We start from the raw sequence: 22,764 nt of genomic DNA, 5'->3' as shown, positions 1-22,764 counted from the left end.
GAGGTGTAGGACTGAGAGGATAATAAAGAGAAAATGGAGGGCTGAGAGAGCTAGTAAAGAAGGTAAGAAGAATGGACAGGAGGTTGATTCAATGAAAGTAAGGAGAAAGTGCAAAAGAAGGAGAAAGAGTGAAAAATGAAAGAGATGCGGTAGTCGTTTGGGGGGGGGGGGGGGGGGGGGCTGAGTAGGATGAATGCATAGAGCTCAGAGAGAAGCTCAGTCTGCCCCAGCTCACCAAGAACAAGTGTATGTGAGTGGTTGGACATCATCTGATTGGGCTGTATCTCTGTGCCTGAAGAAGCAGATCAGCCTTTGTGATAATAGTTTTTTGTTTGCCCTTGGTTTTGTGCTTATGTGTATATACGTGTGTGTGTGAGGCTGTTAAGAGATGTGAGACAAGGCAGAAAATGTATAAGCACACCAATGACTTGATTACACTGACACTAACATTTGCACACAATTTATAAAAAAAAAAAAAAAAAATCACATCTCACCCACTCCTCACTGCTTTTATTGACCAAGAATGGCTGATTTGATGTTTAATGAAAGTCAGTGTTGCATTCCATTAACTTGTGTTAAGACATCACTGCAGCGAAAATGAGGCTGAAACTAAAAGAGATTTATAGCCTATTTTGTGTTTTGGTTGGAGAATTTTGATCCAACAGCACAATTACACAAAAGTCTCTCTGTTGTGAAGGATCGCACACTTTCCTTTTACAAATGTCTGAGTTGTGTGAAAAAGACACTTTATTTACTTGAATTATTTTCATTCCACTTTGTGTTGGACTTCAGATTGAATTATTGAGGATGCAAAGACACAACTAATGATCTTTTTTCGTTTCGCTGCACTGCTGCCACTACAATACATTCCCATGAGTAAATGTCATGAGTCTTTATTATGGTACTGTGCACAAGCCCAAGAAATCAGGTTTCCACAGCTGGATTGCACATAATTATAATTAATTCTGAACCTGATAAGGACAACCAGGTTTCTTGTTAACAGAAAGCTTGCAGAACGCTGACAATAACAAGGTTGCTTAAGTGTATGTAAAACAACTTATTATGAATAACCAACTCTAATTGACTAATGAAGGAATCTTGAGACAGAAAGCCACTTTTTACTCTTTCACTTTACTAGATGGATGGGTTTCAAGCCATTTTTTAGAGGTTTGCTTGTGTTAAATAAAATCTAAGTTAGGTAACTACCTCTAACCTGAGATACCAGGAGAACATATAGACATAACAGACACCTTGATGACATTGGGTGGATAAAACATTAATATAATGACATTACAAACTGCAACCTACAAAATATATATTGTGTTTCACTTACACGTTCCCGATTGTGTAGAATGTATTGCACCTAGTACATCTGAATCACTAAATGAAGTATTTGACTAGTGTGTTAGTTCCAAGTGAAAACACAGCAATACCACTGACAGCCACTAGATGCTGACTCCAATTGACTCCCATCCAAAAAGTGTCAACTCCTCTCTAGAAATACCAAGTCAATAGTATTTTTTCAGTGAGTCATTATGATCTCAAACACTAAATTTAGGCACTCTTCTAAGTGTGCTGTTGGTCATTTTGGAAATGACTGCTTTGTTAATAAAATTTGAAGAATTATCGCAGCTTTGATGTTTGCTGTGTCAGTGTTGATTGCCAGCTGTGATTTACAGCTGACTCACCTGCTGCTCTCCCCAAACCTGGGACTCACTCTGAGTCAGACTATTGTCTCAATAGTTCAGTATGTTTAATTTTACTTGATTATGATACCTTCCTTGTTAGGACAATTTAGCTTAAGTAATTAATGTTAGCCCAAGTGTGCACCGCTCAGTGTTCCCAGTATACTAGTGTTAGTTTCGGTCTGAGGTAGCAGCTCATGTTTCCAGATTGGGAAAGGCAACATCCTGCACTCCTTATTTGGAAGATTGTGGCTCCAAATGGAAAAAATGGCGCCAACCTTAAGTAGTAACTCTGGTAACTCTAACTCTGGGCTCCAAAGTAAAGCAATGGGTAACATCACACCTCGCTACATGGATTTTAATATGTAGTCTATGGGTTGTATGTATGTATAGTCATACTGACACAGCCACATATACAGAACAATCTAAAGAAAATGTGTTAACAATTGAAACCTTTTGTGCATTTGGACCAAATTCTTGTGGGACTTCATCCCACAAGAATTTCTTTGTCCACGTTTGCTTGACATCTATTTTATGTTGCTAAACCACGGCTGACGTTCATGTATTTACAATAAGTAAAGATGCCAAATTAATTAATGGATTGTATGTCCCACAAAGTATCTTCAACAATAACACAAAGGGCTATCTGTTCAAAAGTGACGCAAGCATCCCTTTTTGCACATTTTGAAGCTGTCATGTCCTTGGGGGTGCAACGCCCCCCCAAAACAGATTAAAATACATCAAAAAAGGGATTAAAGAATCTGCCGACACCCCTAAATCCTTCAAAGGGCATCCGACTCTATCAAAGGATGAGCATGCTTAAATATGATGCGACACACATGACACATGAAGAGTGTTGGTGTTCATCTTATAATTTCTACTTCTGTGGTGAGGCAGAAATTAGATTTCAGTGTAACTTGATATCAAAGTAAAGAAAAAAAATTGCTTTGCTTATCTTTATATGCCACAGTAGCTTATAGGTGAGAGGGGGGAGAGAGAATAACATAGGAAAGGACTGAAAAGGACAGACACAAAGAAAAGCTAAAACAAAAAGCTGATAAATTGGAGTGGAGAACCGTCTCATGTGTATGGATGGGTCAGGAATGTAACAAAACAAAGATAGCAAGATCGTGAAAGAGAGAGGACAACATTAATTCTCTGTTTTCTCATTTGGGGGTTTCCCTTTTAAGCGGCAGTGAGGTGGGGCTCACTTCAAGCAATTCTGAGTTCAAAGCATGCTGGTGGGAGGAGGGACGGCTGTGTGGGAGAACAGCAGACAGTTAAGATGGGATTTCTCATTACTCGCGTCTCGCTCTGTGTCCTGGCTATCACCGCTGTATACCGCTCACTCGCTCTCTCTGCCCTATAATTTCCCCCCCCCTTCCTCCTTTTCTTGTGCAGAGACTCAAACTGAATACATAAAATTGTGCCCCACTAGGCCACCCTCCCCCTTCTTCTTCTTTTCTTCTCCAAGTCTACATGTGTTTCCACAGTATCTGACTGTGCACACAGAGGCTAAAACACACAGAGACAGACTGGATGACAAAGCAAGAGCAAAGAGGAAACACAAGGCGGAGAGTAGTTACCATGCACACGATGTGGCTTCAAGGCTGGCTGCATCAAGGCTGCATAGTAATGGGAATGCAAATATTCCAGAAATCATTCTTTACTGAGAAATTGGACATTTGACTGTGCTAATAATTTGGCTTTCACAATGGATTACTCTATCATAAATTCATCTAATCAATTATTTTTTCTAAGTAATCAATTAAATAATAGCCTATCAAAAATAAACACAGATGTTTGTCACCAGTTATCAGATTGTAGTGACAAAGAACAATCACACTAGCATTTAGCAACAAGCACTGACAAGTAGTTTAGACTATATGCTGCAGCATTAGTACAATCAGTGAAAAGCCAAATACTGATGCATCTGTCTCTATAAAAAATATGAAAGGAAGATGTTCAGTTAACATTTTGTAAAATCATTTCTTTTAATTAAATGGAAATATGTAATGTTACTATTTGTTTTTTTCCCTTGTTCTGTATTTACTATCTATTTAAACATATCCTATGGTGTTAACACCCACAATGCTAGATGTAATGCATACAGTAATCATATCAAACATACGAGTGGGCGGCTGTGGCTCAGGAGGTAGAACTAATCAGGTCAGTGGTTTGATCCCCGGCTCCTCCAGTCCAAATATCGAAGTGTCCTTGGGCGCGATACTGAACTCAAAATTGCTCCCGATGTCTGTGCCATCAGTGTGTGAGTGTGTGTGAATGGGTGAGTATAGACACATTGCGTGGGTTGCTTTGGATTGAAGCGCTGTATCACTCCTGATGAGCAAGTTGGCATGGCAGCCTCTGTGTGTGTGTGTGTGTGTGTGTGTGAATGAGTGAATGTTGGCATGTATTGTAAAGCGCTTGGAGGGGTCGATAAGATGCTGTATAAATGTGGTTTATTTACCATTTACCATACAAGTAGGTGTTTACAGCAATCCTGTCACTGAATTTTGCACTCATGTGGACATCCTCATAACCACATGACCCTAACACTAACCCTGAAGACAGCAGAAGCTTGGGGTAGCAGAGAGGTGAAACTAAAGAGCAGTGCAGCGTGGCGATGATGGTGATAACTGTGATACTGCTGATGTGTGGGAGTGGGGGGTGTTTCCTTGAGAAGAATGAGCAGCACGTCTCCTGACAATCAATCCCAGATATTACTCCGATATTTGTCAGATATGCTCCCTGCCATGTTAGCCATCCGTGACTCATTCCATCATTACATCTGAGAGGTCACGCCCACTCTGCCCCCGCCTGCACTATCGTTCTCGGGTCTGATGGCGGCCTAATGGCCTGCTCTCTCTACACTGCAATTAACCTTTTTATTGGCCACCTGCCAGCCAGCTGGAGATACATCAGTGGTTGAGTATGTGTGTGTGCAAGTAAAACCATAAATGCAATAGCCTAATGTGTTCTGAACTTGAACTGAGCATGTGCACATCGGCTGCAGCTTCTACGTCTATAAATTTCCATGTGAAGAGTGTGTCTGTGTCCGTGTGTGTGTGTGTGTGCGTGCGTGCGTGCGTGTGTGTGTCTGCTTCTTTGCCTGTAATAGCTGATACATTTCACCTGCTCCCCTCTTCAAGTAGAAATTGATTGTATCTAACATCCCATCATGGTTGACCCAGGTAGATCCAGCTGGCAGCAAGGCAGCCTGATAGCAGAACTCATCTTGAGGAACTAAATAAGTCCCCTCTGCATTATACGTCAATGCAACTGTAGTGACGAATGTATGATGAAGCACCAAGATTGACTGACTGCAGTACTGTCCAGCTATGGTTGAAAAGACCTGAAGATGCATGCTCATATGCATGCACACTGGCATTTACTCATTTCACACACACACTAATACAGACATGGAAGTGAGTTTGTGTGCCACAAACTAATTTTCTACTGTCACATTAAGATAATTTGTAGAAAGGCTGAAAATGGCTAATGCGTGTGTTAATACAAATTTAAGTACATTACTTGTTTGTCAGATCAGGCACATACTGCTCTTGTTGCTGCTGGATCAGCAGTAAGTAAGGCAGATTCTTCAAAATGCATCTCCAGGGTCTTACAAATGTTAAATGTTTGGCCTCAAATTCTAGCCTTATTAGATAAAATGTTTACGTTGCTTAAATGTGAGCCTGCAGTCCTAAAAGGAGATTCAAATGTGAATCACTGATGTCTAAGAGATCAAGGCTAGGAACTCCAAACTATCAGTTGGCCAATCCCTGTACTGTTTTAAACACTAAAGCACTATGACAAAACTGAATATTCTTCTAAGATTTGTACAGAGAAGTATCGTCTGAGATATCACATTACACATGCAGTTAGACAACTGAACTCTTTGAGTGAAGAAGGAAAAATCTTCTCAAATCTCTCCACTGGTAATATACTGCCTCATTAACTTGTAGTTCAAAAAGCCTTTGAGAAGAAACAGAATCACAGTCAGACAGCAACTTCACACTGGTACTCCAGTATCAGAGAAGCTTACACTGTACTATCCTATTGTCAACAAGAGGCCTCTCTTGAGCGTCTTTAAATCTACCAGAGCAGTGCTGAGGAGCAAGCAAACAGTAAACGCATTCTGTGGCTCCTCCAGCTGCAAATTCAATTTCGGGGCACGACTTCACTCAAAACACCTAATAATCCCACATCACTTGCTGTTCCCAAAGTGAACAATGTCACATTGTAGGGTTAGAAATGAAAAAAAAAAACCCAACAGACCCTTTTTTCGAGCATTTATCCAGTAGGGCAATGTATTCAGGCTTCAGCAAGGTGAAGGAATTTATTTCAGAGAAAGTACAAATGGCAAAGCAATTCAAGGACAAACAATAGAGGAGAAAGCTCCTTTTCCACTTTCCTCATTTTTTAAGAAACACCAAATGATGAAATGTCTGAAGGAGTTCCATCTGAATATGTAACAAAGCTTGGCCGAGCATCGCTGAGTTGCTCATTAAATGCTGTTTAATCTGTGTGTTATTTCAAATGTACACTATGTATTTTACATGAAAATGTGTATTTCTCATTTTGTATTATAAATTTAATTTTGTATTAAAAACTTCTTTCACACTCATGAAAACAAGCATTGAATTATTCTAACTGATTAGACTTGTTTTAAAGTTAAAGTTGAGAAGAGCTATACTGGGAGTTTAGTGAGGTCACATTCACACATACGTTTTCACCTGTCAGTCGTATGTGTACTGTGCACACACAAACACACACGGGGAGGTCCTTTTGAGCCATAAACAACTGAAAACACCTGTGCAGGTGTGCCATGGTGTGTAAACCCTTTGCTGGTGTGCATGCAAAATTTTCAAAGTCATCTCAGCTCCTCCCACAGTCTGAAAAGTTCCTACTATTGAATAGTCAAAACAATTTACCCAGAGCTATACAGTATTCCAACCATGGTAACATGTAGGATATTCCAAAAACTATCACTTTGTCACTAGTTAAAGCTTGAAGTCCTTACCTGCTACAGAGAGGCGTGCTGTGCGACTAGAAATGGACCCCAAGTTGTCAATGGTGGCAACGCACTGGTATGTGCCCTCATCAGGCTTGTTGTGCTTGGAGTGCACCACGTGGGTGAAGAACAACGAGCCGTCGGGGAGTATGCGTCGTCTCTCATCTGAAACCAGGCTCATGAAGGTGCCGTCTTTCTTCCACTCTACGCGTGTGGCTGCATCGCTGTGGGTCGAGCAGTTGAGCAGCGCTGAGTTGCCCCGGATGGCCAGTGTGTCTTGGGGTTCCACTGTGAACCAGAAGGGGCTGAAGGGCTGCGCTGCTGGCGCTAGAGGGGCAAAAAGGGAGAAAGGAGGAATCTTAGTTGGATTCTCTACAAAGACAATATTTAATACTTTAAATACACTTTGATGCAGGCTTGAGCAGCAATGAGCAATGACACACATAAAATTCTGGTTGATGTTGCTTAATTATTGTGCATGGACACTGCAGCTGATGCCAATGTTGATCTCATTCACTTAATTGTGAAACCAGCATGCGCACACTTCACACCCGTGGAATATAACTGTAGGCGTAAATCTGATGCTTGCTGCAAACACCGCCACCTACAGAGCTTTTATTACCTGCTGTGATGTATTACTAAACACAACACTGTGCCCAAGTGTCAAACAGATCAGTACTAATTACTTTAAACATTTTTTTTTTGCATTTACTTTGCAGAAGAGGATTCAAAAATTGCCCTCTAGAGTGCATGGGGAGTACTAACTGCTTTTTTAGTTCAACCACATGACAAGTGACTGCGAAATCAAATCTTCTAAGACGTCATTGACTTCAATGGCAAATTTTATAAGTCACACAAAATATGCTGACGGCTGAAATGAAAGGATTCTACAGGACCCAAAACACTGAAAGAAATGTTCCCGAAAGCAAAACATCTTTTTGTTCATTCTGTCTTTTCAGCCACTGTGCCTCAGTCTATCCCAGAGACTCCAAAAGGCTTTTCATTATGAAACCACAAGCCCCACTGGAATTGAACTAGAGGAACTGACAAATTTAACCCAGTCTAGCCTCCCTGGCAAGTTAATATCACGTCTTGCTTTATTATAAGTAGAGAGTGCAGCAAAGGAGTAAACACTTTGGAACGCAGTTGCCATTTCCTTTCCTCGAGCTTGAATGGTAACATTGCACTGACATGGATAGTGCCAAAGTCAGAGTAAGTGCAATTGCTTTGCATTTGTCCTCATCCATTATTCAAACACTCCCACCCTAAGAGTCACACAGTGGTATTGTTTAGATAAATAACACCAATTATCAGTTCTGCAGGGGTGGAGGAGAGCTAGAAAAATAATTAAAGGGGTATGAAGGTATTTTAATAATGCAACGAATGGAGTGAAATAAGTGGCTGAATGTTAAATGCAGTTTAAAATATGCCTGCACTCTTCCAAGGAAATGGCACGTCTCCAGGGGAGAGCGAGAGCAGAAAGAGACGATGGGAGAGGAAGACAGAAAAGGAGAGAAAAAGAGAGATACTGTGTCAATGGTTCAGCTATTTAACTACCAGGAGATAATTTCTCTACCTTGCGGCACCGAGTCCCTAGTGTGAGATCCAAAGAGAGAAGGAATGTAATGTGTGGTCCATTATGGTGGCAATATGGTTGCTTGTCCTCTGTGCACTTAGTTCCCTTCAAAAGCACAAACAATTACTGCAAAATGCTTCAGAATATGACTGAGTTGGATAGATATTTTCCAATTTCACATTAGGGAATAGACATAAGACAACATAGCATTCACATTAAAGCTGTGCAATTGTTTTCAACACTAATTCACCAATGGAGGAGACTAGAATAGAAGAAGGAGTGGGAGTGCCCTCATCCTGTCTCAATAGCTAGTGTTAGACCTTGGCCAGCCTGACTATAACATCAAGGCCAAATATAAACATATCTCTTTTGTTGACTGGATATTACTTATGTCTTCTTATGGCTACTGCAGCAGCGTTTTTACTGAGTAGTAAAACTGGCAACTTTCACATTTGATTTATGTGCAGCTGTAGAATAGACCCGATAAAAGGCTAAATTACAGGTTTGCTGGTGTACAGACAGCAGAATTGCTCAAATATGCAATATTTTACTTTGAATATCCATTCAGGCAGAGCTGGATGCTGGATTCAAGTAAATAAACAGCAGTAAGGAATAAAATATATATACCGTTCTGTGCCAGCACAACACATTTTCAGCTATAATTCTTAGCGGTAAGCGAGCTGTTTTAAATTAGACTCAAGTAAGCAGCTGATTTCAGGAAATTGCAAATTCAGAGCAGCCTAGTGTACATATTGGGCAGAATGTGACAACACCAGCAAATGTATTTTACTGATGGTGTACATGACAGATGGACGGAGACCAGAGTGGAGTAGCAGTGGGGGGAAATTCGTCACTCCTGCAGACCAGAGGCACCATGGCATGCTTAATCATCTCTGCTTTAAGCTGCTGGAACAGTGTGTGTGGGTTGGGCAGAGCTTTCAGACCCAATCCTGGCTATTTTCCAGCCTCTCTCTATCTGAGGAGGAAAGTGAATGGGCTTGAAGGTCCTGCGGCATCCTATCAGAGGCAAAACAGCCGCCTTTAGCAGCTTTTTATCCCCATCGTAGGAGCAGTAGGGGAGGGCTTAGCTTCGGCTCTGCTGTTGGACAAAATGGCGAACCATCTGCTTTCAGTTGCAGACACAACATCCACATTTAGTAGAATGGGGCAAGGGAAGGAAAAGGAGACTGGAGATGGGGGTAGTGTTGGGGGGGGGGGATGTGATGGCAGGCTGGTTTGAACTCAACCACACTCACCTTCCTTCTCACAACATCCACACTATCTCTGCGTACAATCGGTTCAGTAAAAACTCTATTAAGGCTGCCAGTCAAACTCTAGACAGATAAATCCACAAACCAACAAGAAGCAAAACAACAATGACACTGGTGGTGGTTAAAGTCCAAAGTCCAATAACACAGGAAGGTATAGGGACATTATAATCAATGCTGGACACACTACATGCAGACTGAATAAATGTTTTTTTATCCCAACAAAAACCTTAATTCTGTTCCAATTTGTATTTGAAGTGTTTGTAACAGGTAGAGACACTAGACACTACAACAAAAGCTTCACACATTCACTACTGAACACGGTTTTAGTTTCAAGGTCTAGACAGTGTGCAAGAAACTCTCGATATATACAAGATAAAATTGATTTCATTACTTCTAAACTCCCTCGAATTATTTGGAGAAAATGTGGGATAACATGAGCAAACATTTCAATTTCAATTTCATCCCTGTGTTTACACACTTAGTGAGTCCCAAAGGAAAAACCAACAGAGCCCAAATATCAATGCGAGCGTCTTAACTTCAATCAGAAGCAATTTCTGTGAGCTAAGTCAAAGCTGGAGAAAACACTGTGTGTAGTTTTAGTCATAAATCCAGTGACTGCAGTTAAGATTATTAAAGGTTAACTAGCCCAAATCGTCTTTCCTGTAATGGAGAGAGGATGATGATGATGATGATAAGCAGGAGAGGCTAAATAAGCAGCAGGATGAGGCTAATATCTCAGCACAGAACAAGGATCATTTTCTGCAGCTTTTGACTCAAAACAAACTACTACAAAAGCCAAAAGATCACTGTCAGCGACTACTGACAAGCTTCAAGTTTTAGGTCAAAGCCAAAGAAAAGTTTTGCTTTTGGAAACTTACAATAGAGTTACAGGCCTGGGTAAAAACTAAAAGAATCCTAACTAACACCTACATACAGTTTCGAGCTGCATTCTTTTGATGTATTCTGAAGTGTTCATTGACAGAAGATTCAACAGAGCGTATGTTCACATATATCATCAAAGTGCAGGGAAGTATCTAACCAAACCTCGCTGCAATAGAACTTAATGAAAAGAAGAAGATGAAGTGAATTTTTACAATAGCAAAATCTGTCTATAGTGTGTAGAAGATTTTATTATTGTAGTGTAATGTGTTCATCAATAATTTGTTTGGATCCAGATGACTTTTGTATTTTTTCCTTAACTGTTTCTTATAGTAGTTTTTTTTTTTTGGTGGTGGTGAAACACTGCAGGCTTTTAACAACACAGCAGCAGAGTTAAAGAAGGAAAGTGGTGTCAGAAACCACATTACACTGAGGGGAAGTGTAATCTATTCAGACCCAGCAGTGTGGGAGCCCCCCGTTTGTCTTTGAAAAATAGGAACCACCACAACGGGGCAACCAGTGAGAACGAGGGAGCGGAGAGCAAGAAGCTAGAAAATGAGGTTGTCTGCTTGATAAGTATGGGCTGTTACCTCTGTCCCAAATCCACTTTGCTCAGCAGTCATAAAAGGTTTGGGAGCCCAGCTTAAGGTGGTGCCCCTGATATGCTGCCTCGCTCTCTCACACCCTCGCTTCTCAGATGAGAGAGACAGAATGGAGACATGGAGCTAGAGGCTGTATTACCCACCTCGAGCCCGTGTTCAAAGCGTGTTTTTCAGACGTAACAGCACTTACTGTCAAGGTGAGGTGTATGTGTGTGTGTGTGTGTGTGTGTGCACGTGTGTGCAGAATAGAGGCCACACATTTCCAAGATGTCCCCTCTCTCTGCCACGTCCAGAGTAGAGTAACCCATAAAAAAATAAAGAAAACTACCAATAACCCACTTGTGTGACCTGTATTCTACAGCGAGAATCAATTTCTGTTTCAGTAACAACGTGTCTACAGTTTACAAGTCCTGCAGGAGATCGCACAGTTGGTCCCTCAACGTTAGGTGTAATACCCCAGGAAAAAGGCAGTAAAGAGTGGGGTGAGGGTCCTCTCACCACACAAAGACCCCTGTTCTCTTCCATTCTAGCCTTGGCTCAGTAGGAAGCCTCCTCCCTTATTGACCCACCGCCTGAGAGCAGCCATATTGACTACGCTCCTTATTGAGCCGCTCTTGAGACAGAGCAGACCACTCGCAAAACCAGTCCCTTTTTTTTTTTCCAACAACAGAGACCCTTCTGTGGCTTGGACTTTGTGGGGGGGGACGAGGAAATCCTAGTCACATTTAAAAGTAAACACACTCGATAGGCATTTTACAAGCGCTGGAAACTGGGAATTAAAATTTAAAAGGCTCAGGAGCAATATACTAAAGATAAATATCTGCTTTTTATATATTACGTGGGAATAGTATTTTCACTCTGTCTCCTCTTATAAAGGTGCCACTGGATCTCTGAGCTTTAAGACGTTTAGAAGGAAACGGCAAACCCGAGAGTGTAAAGTCATTAACAGCACAACCTTCCACTCAGGTAAAGACTGTTCTTTCCATCTCGTCACTCTTCGTCCTTCCACCCTCAGCGTCAGAGTCGCTTTAATGACAATAATAGAAATGGTTTTCCTCTGTATACCTCCCACACATTCCCCATCTTCTCTTTCATCTTTACACCTCTATTCTGTGCCTTTTTTTTCTGCACAATCCTTCATCTTTCCATCTCTACAAACACCTCTGGGAAATAACAATGATCTTGAGACCAAATGTGGAAGGATAGGGTGTCTTTAAGGGAACAGGAGAAGAAGCTGCAGCTTACTTACTGTTCTGGAGGTATATAGCTATTTGAAAAGAAAGAATAAAAAGGAGAAAAAGGCGGCTGTCCTTTCCTTTTCTAATCAAAGGACAAGCACAGACACCCTTCAAGGATTCGATTAGAGAGTGTTTCCAAGCTAAAGCTGCGAGCTCACTTCCTTTCATTTTCTTAAAATTGACATTGGCACAGTTGAATTGAATCAAGAAAGTAAAGATTTAAGTGGATAGACACATTTCACTACCTGGTGTTAGAAAAGAAAGGAGAGAGGGTCAGATTCATTAAGACAGATTAGTGTTTTCAATTCTATAAAAGGCATTTATCCCTTTAAAATTATTCCTTAGAACTGCCGGTCTTCACTCTCAAGAAAAAAAAGGCAAGAGGGTGGAAGAAGAAGAAAAAAAAGAAAAGGAGAGGTTAAATGGCAAACGAATGCACTTCTTTTTTTTCCCCCCATTTGCAACAGAACTTTGTCACAGCTACAGTCTGGTTGCTCAACTGTTCTTTTAAGAGTTGATGCCAGGAACAATGCCGAACAAGCCTGAGGGAGGTAGCTATGATCAGGGATGCCACAACCCACTGATTCTGGTCTTCTCAGCGTCTCCCCACAGCAGTTGATGAAATGAGGGGTAGAGGCCAAGCCGTAAAGGGATGGACAAAATGATTGGGCCGCCTAGCGCACACTGGCTGTCCTACGCTGGCACCCGCTCAACTGGCAGATTAAAAAGGAGGAAAGGATCCAATTTTTTCAGCTCACAGTTCTCTGTCATCCTGTCTGCTCGCTGCTATTGTAAAACTCTGGAGCCTCAGTGAAAACATGACAGGGTCACAGGCGGGGCCGGGTCACTGCAACGACATCAGCTTTGGCCGCACTGAATACTGCCAGAAAATGTCATTCTAATACAAACGTCAGTCTCTTTTTAATCAGATGAAGAAAGAGATCCTACTCAAATGATTTGCTGGTTAATAGGATTAGCAAATGCTTTGAGTGCAGGAGTCCGGCAAAATATCACATTTAAATGACCATGCCCAAACTCTCTGGCTGAAGGATTTTTATTCTAGATCTATGTTACCTCTCTGCGCTCTGCATTTAGTAATGGTGGCATGTAATAGTTTAACAGTATTTAATGAGTGGCTAATCTTACCTTACCAAAAACCACACACACTGACCCTCATTTCCTGTTTTGCTGTGAAGGGTTCAAGCTCACTCCAAGACCACCTTGTAGAGAGAGGACTCTAGGAGCACCAAGGGAAATCTTAACAGGGTTCACTTAAAACAAGCAAGGGACAGTCCAGCTTGCACAGTTAAACCTATCAATGGGTGAAAATATTAACATTTCACCAGTTCCTTTGACTTTTGATAGGCTTTTGTCACTGTTTTATACATTTCATTGACTAAATAATTAATCAAATAAAGATTGCCTTCAATTGACTCTGGACTTTCCACTTTTAAAGACGCCAAACTATACCTAGAAAATTTGGCCAAAAAGGTCAGAAGCCATGTCTGTGGGGTTATAATTAGAGGCATTGTTTGGCTTTTGGCGAATTGTGCCACTTTTCTCACTTGAGCTTAAGTCAGTGGAACTCATGGATTCTTTTGTTTAATGTAGTGCAGTTCAGCATGTGGCTCACAAGGCATGCTGAATGGCACTCAGACAAACGGCTCCTCTGAAAAGTAGGTAAATAGCCTTCCATGTGATTCATGCCTTGCACTCATTAGTGTAGCATTAATTTTTCATCAGTTTACAACCATTACATTTTGGAACCAGTGTTCCTGAAATATGCATATTTGTATTCCTCCATCATCTCTATGCACATTAGGGACCAACCAATATTGCATACTAATGTTAAGAAGTCAAAAAAATACCAATATTGATATATTAGCTGATAATATATACAGAATATATACATAAATATACTTTTTTTTTCAAACAAATATATGCAATGGAGGGATGATAATTTACAGTTTAACAATAAACATATTATTATTACTACCTACTGTATAAAATTACATTAATGCATTGGGACAGTAAACTTCACTGGGAATTTAACAATTATTATTAGCTATGAATAAAAAAGCACAACAAAAAAACATGCATATAATAAACTTGAATTGAGAAAAGGATCAAATTTACATAAAATTCTGCCTATAGAAATAAAAAAATAAATATTGGGACATATTGGATAACATATTTTCCAATATTGATATCTGTAATAGGTCAATATCAGCCAATAATAACGGCCGATATACTGCTCAGGCTCCATTGCATATAAACACGATGTAATCAAAACTTTGTCTCAGTCATGAATTTTTTACATTTCTACTTTTAAGAAGCTGCCAATTAATTCAAATAGATGAGCTAAGCTAGGCTAATGTCACTTTTTCCTCACAGGCTGTCAAAGTGCACAGCAACATAAGGCGATAATCCATAAGTCTGTCACGCTCTGAATAAGAGTTAACAATTATAACATTTCACTAAAAGCAAGATGTATTGTAACATACACTAAATAAAAAAATGGATTCTGAGAATGGTGTCAATGCCGTCAACAAATACACCACTGTAGAAAAGTCCTGTTTGACCCGACAGACCTGCCTTTTAATGAGTGGATGGGACACTGTGAGGAAAATAAAATGAGCAAAATCCTATTCATGTTACAAAAGCTGCCCACAGGAAGGATCCAACAAATGAACAAACAAACTATGGATACATAAAAAAAAAAGAATAAACCAAAGGGATGATCAAATTGTGTCACCGTGGGAGGAAAAGATGACACCAGCTAGTATATTTCAGCAATCTGAGCATAACAAAACACAAAAGTAGATAGTAAGAAAGTGGAAAAAAAAAAGTAGAAGAATGTGAAATGCAGTCTTTCAACAGATGGGTGTGTATTTGAGAGGGAGACAGAGATCCAGGAGGGATTGGCTATACGGGGAAACCTCTCTCACCTCCCCTGGTTGTGATAATTAACCAGCACTGATTGAGGCTTGAATTCCCCCCTCTTATCAGCCTCCCCATGGGCTCACGATGAGGGATTGGCCCGCTGAGACGACAGCAACGCAGACGGCCACACTGTGAGAGCGGCTTTAGAGATGTGGCGAGGGTACAGTCAGTGCAGCAGAACATCAAAAAATACTGCCTCATGGTGAATAATTGGAAAGCAAAATAGCAAGAAACAGCATGTTACTCAGGGCTAAATGGGCATCTACAGAGCAGTCAGACTAAAGGTTAAAACCATCACTTTATGTCACAGTTTTAGAACTGGGCTAACCTTTTCTGGTTGTTGGAGAAAACCTTACTATGGCAGCAGATGCCATTATATGCCCTTTTTCAGCAGAATGCTCTTTAAAACTGAGACTTACAAACTATAAGGTGGCGAGACATAACAGCGCACTTTAAAAACTGCCCGTAAAACAACAACACAACATTACTGAGCATGAATTTTGTGCTGAAGAAGAGTTGAAATAAATGTCTTCTACAGCATCACTCAAATAAACTAGGATTTGGAAGCAGAAGAGATACTGCCCAAATTCACTCTAGAGTCTAGACCTTGTGATTTTACAACCTTTTACTCTGCTCAGCCATGTAAGGACGGGATATCTAATACAATCGTAAAATCAGCAAGCATTGGGCAAACATGTCCAGGAAGTACTCGAAATACTGAGCAGATTGAGCCCAGTTCCTCCTTTCTTCCTTTCTTCGTGAACAACAAACAATGATAGTCATCTCAAACAGTGAACTAACATTCATCTTGCCACCCACCGACTCCACCCTGTCCCTGCTAACCCTGATACTAAAGAAAATCATGTGGCTGTAAGCAGATATCTTATAGATTTTTTAATGAAACACAATATTGCCTTCTCTTGCCCCCTGTTTTTTTTTTTCTGCCATCACTTTTGACTCACACACACAAACACACACAGAGAATAGAAAATCAATATAATCCAGTATGCCTTGCAAAGTCAAACACCCAGCAATTTATCAGCATTGGATTTCAAAGTCTGGGTCTTTGCCTGTTTTGTCCTTGACTGCTGTCATTTTGTCTTTTTTTTTTGTTGTACTTTTCTTCTTTTTTTTCTTTTTTTTTAATCATGAGAGAAAGAATTGGAAGGGTTGTGTTCACTACAATAACCCACACAGAGTGTTGACAACAAAGTGTAGCATTTGGTATGAAGAGCCGGAGATGAAAGCGCAGCGCACATTGGGCAAGTCTGCTAGAGGTCACACATCCAGCCATTCGGTTGATCACAGTCTTTTTGCTTTGCTTTGAGCGGTCAAGTGTGGCCAATGTGCCTCTGATAAGCTTGATGCCAATTACCAGCCCCAGACACAAAAACATTTCAAACTATCTCAATTTCTCCCCTTGTTAAGATAAGCATCTGCATGCAAATGCCGCTAATTACAGCGAGAAAGCTGAGTCACAATCCCCCTGATTCAATTTTCCCCCTGAACATTTACAGACTTTTTTTATTACATTCGCCAAATACTGTCATATAAAAAGTAATGATAGTATTATTAACCTGTGAAAATAAAAAAACAATAAACTCCCACAGTTAAGTCTTATCATATTCTCCAGTTTGTGGCCTGACAAATGAGTTTCTTTCTCTATAGTAATCATATTCTTCCTTTTACATAAAAAAACACACACACACATAGAAGCCACATGTATATTCAACACATCTCATCCTTTGCTCTTTTTTGTTCTGTTCAGAAGTGAGTTGTTTGGGGCTTCAAAGTAGTTGGCGAGGAGGTGCTGTTAGCAGGCTGCTGATAAAAGAGCAGCCAGTCACTGCGTGTTCACAGCAATTTAGAGGAAACCATTTAACACTGGAGCACAGGAGAGATCAAAGCCGTCAAGCCAACACTGGGAGGGAGACTCAATTACTATTTTACTTGAAACCGGATGATACCCTTTATAAAAAAAAAAAAAAAAAAAAAAAAACTTAAAATAACTGGACAAAATATTCAGAACAGCTTACCAGCATTGAAATCTATGTGCAGACAGTACAGTAATAATGGTGAAGTTAAGTATGGTTACAAGGGTTAAGTGTTTGCACCGGGGGCATAGTTAGATTACAAAATGAAGAGACTGTGTGAGGCATAAAGGGAGGTCTCTTATATATTATTACTGGAGTGTACAAGACCGTCAACTCCCTTTAAAGGCATAAAAGCATGTTTTTTTTTTTTCCTGAAGAGAACCATTTTATTCGTAACACGGGTGCACTTTCATCACCTCGCCCCTCTGGTCAGCAGACATTTTCCAATACAATCAACAGTTTCACAGATTTAGATTGACATGGTAGCAAAGCAGACTAAAAGTTATAATTCATTCACCACGATAAAATGCAAAAACCAGTTCAAGTAAAGAAGCATCAAGTAGTGAAGTACTGAGCAACCTGCCTTTACTTTCATCCGACATCAAACCTGACTAGATGTACAATATGATCGAGAAAACAACCGTTTGATGTGTCCTTTGACAGACTGCTGTAAAAGTCAGGTTAAACCTCAGAGTCAAGCTTGCCTAAATCGGAGTTGGCAGCAGGATGATTTACAGAGAGTCATTTGCACCGATGCTATCTTGCTCATCCGCCCCTCTTTTCTGCTCTTTCTCTCTCTCTCTCTCTCTCATTCCTACGGGGGCCGCCTACTCTTTCATTCAAGCAGGTTTGGCTTTTTTTGTGCGTTCATTTTCATACAGCTCGCCCACTTCTGTTCAACCATTACACGTCTTTGTTCGCACCTTTGTTCCACAGCAACCAGCTTTTCTCTTCTTTTTCGCTCCAACAGCGAGTGTGAGGCCTGTGCCAGACTCTGATGGTGTAACTACAACAAAAAAACACCAAGCCCGGAGGATGTTGTGGCGCTGGTGGCATGAATGGGAAGTAAAGGACGGTGTAAATATCACCTATTAACATGAGCTGCATCACTACACATGCTCAAAAAATAATACATGCTTGGTCACAGAGACTGAGTTTGACATAAATACGTGCACATGACCTGTGTTGATACCCTCTCTATGCCACAACATGAAAGAGCCTCTCTCTCTCTCTCTTCTCTCTCTCTTTCTTTTTCCTGCCCATCAGAAGCTGCACACTCATTACGGACTGAGCTTATCTCTGCTCTCAGTCCTGACGGATCGGACAGCCGGAGCTGCCCAGGCTGTTGCAGATGCTAATGTGGATCATATTGCAGGTGAGGAAGAGGCGCAGTGATGTGGCAACAAGACAGAGTAATGGGTTTTTTGTTGTGCAGTCAAGACATCAGAGGGGGGGGGGGAAATCCAGCAGGACACAGCAAGGTGAATGTCAATCACTGTGTGTTTATGTGTGGATCTGTAAAAGGGGGGGTGGTGGTGGTGGGGGGGGGGTGTCCTCTCATTTGTTTACAAAGAAAATTATGGCTATGTGGCCTCAATCAGTCTGGCTTAGATATGAGTTGAATGAAGAAGAAGGAAAAAAAAGAGCCTTATTCCCCCAGAACACCACAAAAGACGTCACAGATCACAAAGAATGTAATTTCTCAATGTCCAATCTTTTCGGTAACAATGTCACAGTATACAATATATGATTCATGCTCATTCTTAGCCTCTACTATCTACATTTACAGACAAACTGCTTTTGATGACATGATAGGAAAACAGTAAATCCAGTAATTGAATTCAGCTGAAAATGTCACCTTGTCGCTTTAGCGAGCAGACACTGTCTGTGTGTCTTATTAGAGTTGTTGAGGTCAAAATCAAAGACAGACTTGTAGTAATTTGGTGTAAATATTCATGAGATTGTTTATTCAGGAGCTTAATATTCATTTGAGAAGTGGGTTTGTCACTGTTGTGCCAAAAGAAACTAGTTCCACTAACTAGCTATAACAGCTTTAGATGTATTTATAGCTTAAAGATAGATACTGCTTGGAGCTTGTGTTTGAAGACTCCTGAATGAAAACAACTGAAAGATATGACTTCTTTCCTGAGTGGTGGGCTCATTTGTCTGGAGCAATTACACCATATTATCAGAATCAATTTGACAGTGCTCCACTGACAAAACATTGCTACGTGTGCAGTTGCTGGTGCGTCTCAGAGTCATCGAGTTAGATAGATGAATCCTATTTCCTGTACTCTCTGACGGATTGTATCTTAGCTCCATTATGCGATGTGCTCACGTGCGTGCATGTTTGGAGTGTGTGCGTATGCAACCACAAAGCAGATTTAGCCCATCAAACGGAGCACGGAGCACAAACCACCCCCCCAACACCCCTCCACCCCCCCCCCCCCCCCCACCTCCCCACTTCACCGCTCCAGCTTTCTGTCTGCGTCTATCTGTCCCTCTCACAATAAAAACACAGGAAGCAGGGATCATGAGCACTTGACACAAACATGTCCCGTGGCAGATTTGATCAGAGCGCAGCCGAAAAAAAATTCCCTCTCATGTCAGCCAAGGTGGGTAAACAGTCCACCACTGAGCAGAACCAGCCTGTGTGCAAGTGTTTACAGTATATAATAAGCAGACGTAATCTCTTCCAGGAGCAATCTGGGTCCAAGCTGCCCCCTCCCTCCCTCCCTCCCTCCCTACCACCACCACCACCACCACACCCCACCCCACCCCACCCCACCATGAGTCTTCACTTCTCGAGCAAACACCATTACCAGTTCGGCTTGGGTGAGGTTTCGTCATTATTGGCTCAAATGTGGCAGTCAAATCTACTTACTGGTCCTCATATTAAGCTCTCTTATCAATGGTATTAGCGAGGCTCGTATCAAAAGGAGCATCAATAAAAGATGAGAGGATTAGGTATTTAATATGCTACATATAGCTTACGTGGTATAGCCGTCATAAATAATTCACTGTAGAGGTATTAGATGTGGGGCCTGTGTATCGCTGAAGCAACACTTTTCTATCATGTAGAGGCTTCACTTGACAGTCTTTTCCTAAATAGAAACTGCACGCTGATATTAGCTGTTGAATACTTTATTCAGAATAGACTTTGAAGTTATGATGAATTGAGCGTATTCAAGCTCGAGGTATTGACCCGCTTGGGGGCTCACCGACTATACAACACATCCCTTCCCCAAAACAACAGCAGCCTTCAATGATTTCCTCCCAACAATCCTGATGTATAATGAGGTATGTTTCGCGTGTGCATGTGTGTCTATCTGTGTCTCCAAGTCTGAGTTGAGCTGCTGAGTAAATAAGTGAGCTGAGTGGCAGCAACTGATGAGCAGTAATGATTTGTGTGCAGTGCAGTCTTTTCCCCCCTGAGGGTTTCACGAACACCCCGCCAACCCACCCTGAACGCAGCACCAAGGCGAGAGCTGCAACCGGAGTGGCACTCTGGCCCTGAACCCATCTAATCCTCGACACAAGAATAAGGACCCTGTAAGTGTGTGCATGTGTGTGTGTTTTTCATGAGGCATGCAGTAGCACCCCATGAATGTATAAATATACAAGTAGCTGCTGCTGTCCCCAGTCTACTCTGTGTGTGTGTGTGTGTGTGTGTGTGTGTGTGTGTGTGTGTGTGTGTGTGTGTGTGTGTGTGTGTGTGTGTGTGTGTGTGTGTGTGTGAGTGAGTATATGCTAGGGCCTGACAGAGGTTAAACAGAGAGCACATCTGCTGGAACATATTTGTTTCAGTCATGCAGATTATCCATTGGCAACAACAACGACCATCACAAATAAACTTGAGACTATATTAAACTATACTAATTGAAACTATAATGCTGTTAAATTTAGGCTAAAGTTCACCAACAGCCAGTGTCCAAAATTAACTTTTTGACTCGCCTGCCAAGTGGAGTGAGTGGTAGATGAGAAAAAAAAAGAAATTCCATCGGCCATGCAAAATTTTTTTACTGGACAAAATAATACAATTCCTTTTTGTGCCACATATACTGCAGCAAGTGATGGTTTAGAGGAGAAGTGCGATGTTAAGTAAGCCAATGTCTTGTATGGTAAAAAGAGTCAGTAAATGGTCTATGGATGGCGCTCTGTTGCCTCAAACCAGAGATTGTCTACTTTTTAGACTCACAAAATAAAAGCACATATGGCGCTCTTCTCTGCACTGTATAGGGTCAAACATGAGTCATTTCCTCTGAATCATCACGCCAGGATATCATAATTTATTATATGGCTATTTTTATACAAACATTTGCCCCTCAGTGTGTGTCGGATCGCCTTCCTAGATTTACTTGCCAAACGGAAAATCTACTCGCATTTGGCGCTTGTGGGGGTGTTAATTTCGGACCCTACCCGCAGCTGATGGAACCATGTAAGCTACACAGCAATAGCAAACATAGAGAGTCAATTTACATCCAGGCTGCAGTCACTTCCAGCCTAATCTTTCCTGATCAAACAGTTTACCTTCTTCGTTGCCTGTGAGGAGCGATACTACAGAAAGCGAGACTTTAAGCTCTAGGAAAACAAAAATACTATTAGCCACCACAAATAGTTTCCATATTTAATAGCCTCTCTCAACTAGAGTGCTCCTCGCTGGGTTCTCTTGTCCGCTCCATCACGTCTGAGTGTTTGTTTAAATTATTAATGTTGCCCTTGCAGGCTGCAGGTTAGCCAAAAGGCAGGGTGGTGGAGTATGTAGTGCGCTGAGGCCACTTCAGTCCTTGTTTACATGCTCGTGGGGCCTGTGATTGAGTGTTCACCTGCTCGTCGCCCACAGTGATGTCAGTTTTGCTGACACGGTTGCTATGGATTTACTTGTATACCCGGCGCATTTCATATAAATACATGTCCTGTATATAAACACAATAACAGGAGAAAATCCACGTGTGGCGTGTACCCGAGTGGATTGGAAATTCATGGCAGTGGATCGCAAAGGTTCTTTGATTACACCGAGCACCAGCAGGAAAGCTGGAAGTGCACACGCTGAGACCAGCTGTGGTGCAGTGATACGAGGAGCGGTCTGCCCATTGGAATTAGCTCAGAATATAGAGCATAATTATCTTCGCAGGCAGGTTACAGCTCCACTCTGCACTCCTGGTTGAGGCTACTCAGACAAAAAGTAAAACACAAAGAATGTACAGAGCTGTGGTTCAGGAGGAAATTAAGTGGCAATGAGGAGCTGTCCACCGATGCGTCCCAGTAGATCTCTATTACCATCGAGGATTAGGTGGCTCCACTCTGTTGAACCAGGCCAAATCTTTACCTTGCAGTCGCACTGAAACTGAATTTGGAGCATCTTAAGCGTCTGTGCGGTGGGTCGTATTTCTCAATGAAAAAGAATATTTGAGAAGTTTACAGTTACAAGAGGGATTTGAATTGTGTTGAGCGCGATACAGAGCTCCACACTCTCACACACACACACACCTCCATCACCTGTTGTTAAATCAGAAGGATGACGACAGAGAGATGAATGAATTAGACCTCAGCCACAAACTTTTTGATATCCAAACACACTTTCCTCCCTCTCTCACTCCACATTGCTCTGTTTGCTACAACTCACAAACAGTAAAGTGTAGTTTTATATGATGGGTGTGGCTTTTGTTGCCCAAAGTCACA

The 22,764-nt window shown here is 41.4% G+C and overlaps 1 protein-coding gene across 4 annotated transcripts in view; it reads right to left on the bottom strand.

Moving 5' to 3' along the window:
- Positions 1-22,764, bottom strand: part of neo1a (neogenin 1a) — a 159,533-nt gene that overhangs the window by 94,901 nt on the left and 41,868 nt on the right. For all 4 annotated transcript variants that reach the window (XM_053317173.1, XM_053317181.1, XM_053317190.1 and 1 more), the window contains exon 2: positions 6,709-7,026. In XM_053317173.1, the coding sequence (XP_053173148.1) occupies positions 6,709-7,026 (318 nt within the window). The remainder of the gene's footprint in view (positions 1-6,708; positions 7,027-22,764) is intronic.

Source organism: Scomber japonicus, chromosome 1 (genome assembly GCF_027409825.1).
Source record: "Scomber japonicus isolate fScoJap1 chromosome 1, fScoJap1.pri, whole genome shotgun sequence".
NCBI classification, from domain to species: domain Eukaryota; kingdom Metazoa; phylum Chordata; class Actinopteri; order Scombriformes; family Scombridae; genus Scomber; species Scomber japonicus.
The sequence above is the reverse complement of the archived record's forward strand: the minus strand, read 5'-3'. Positions and strand labels throughout refer to the sequence as shown.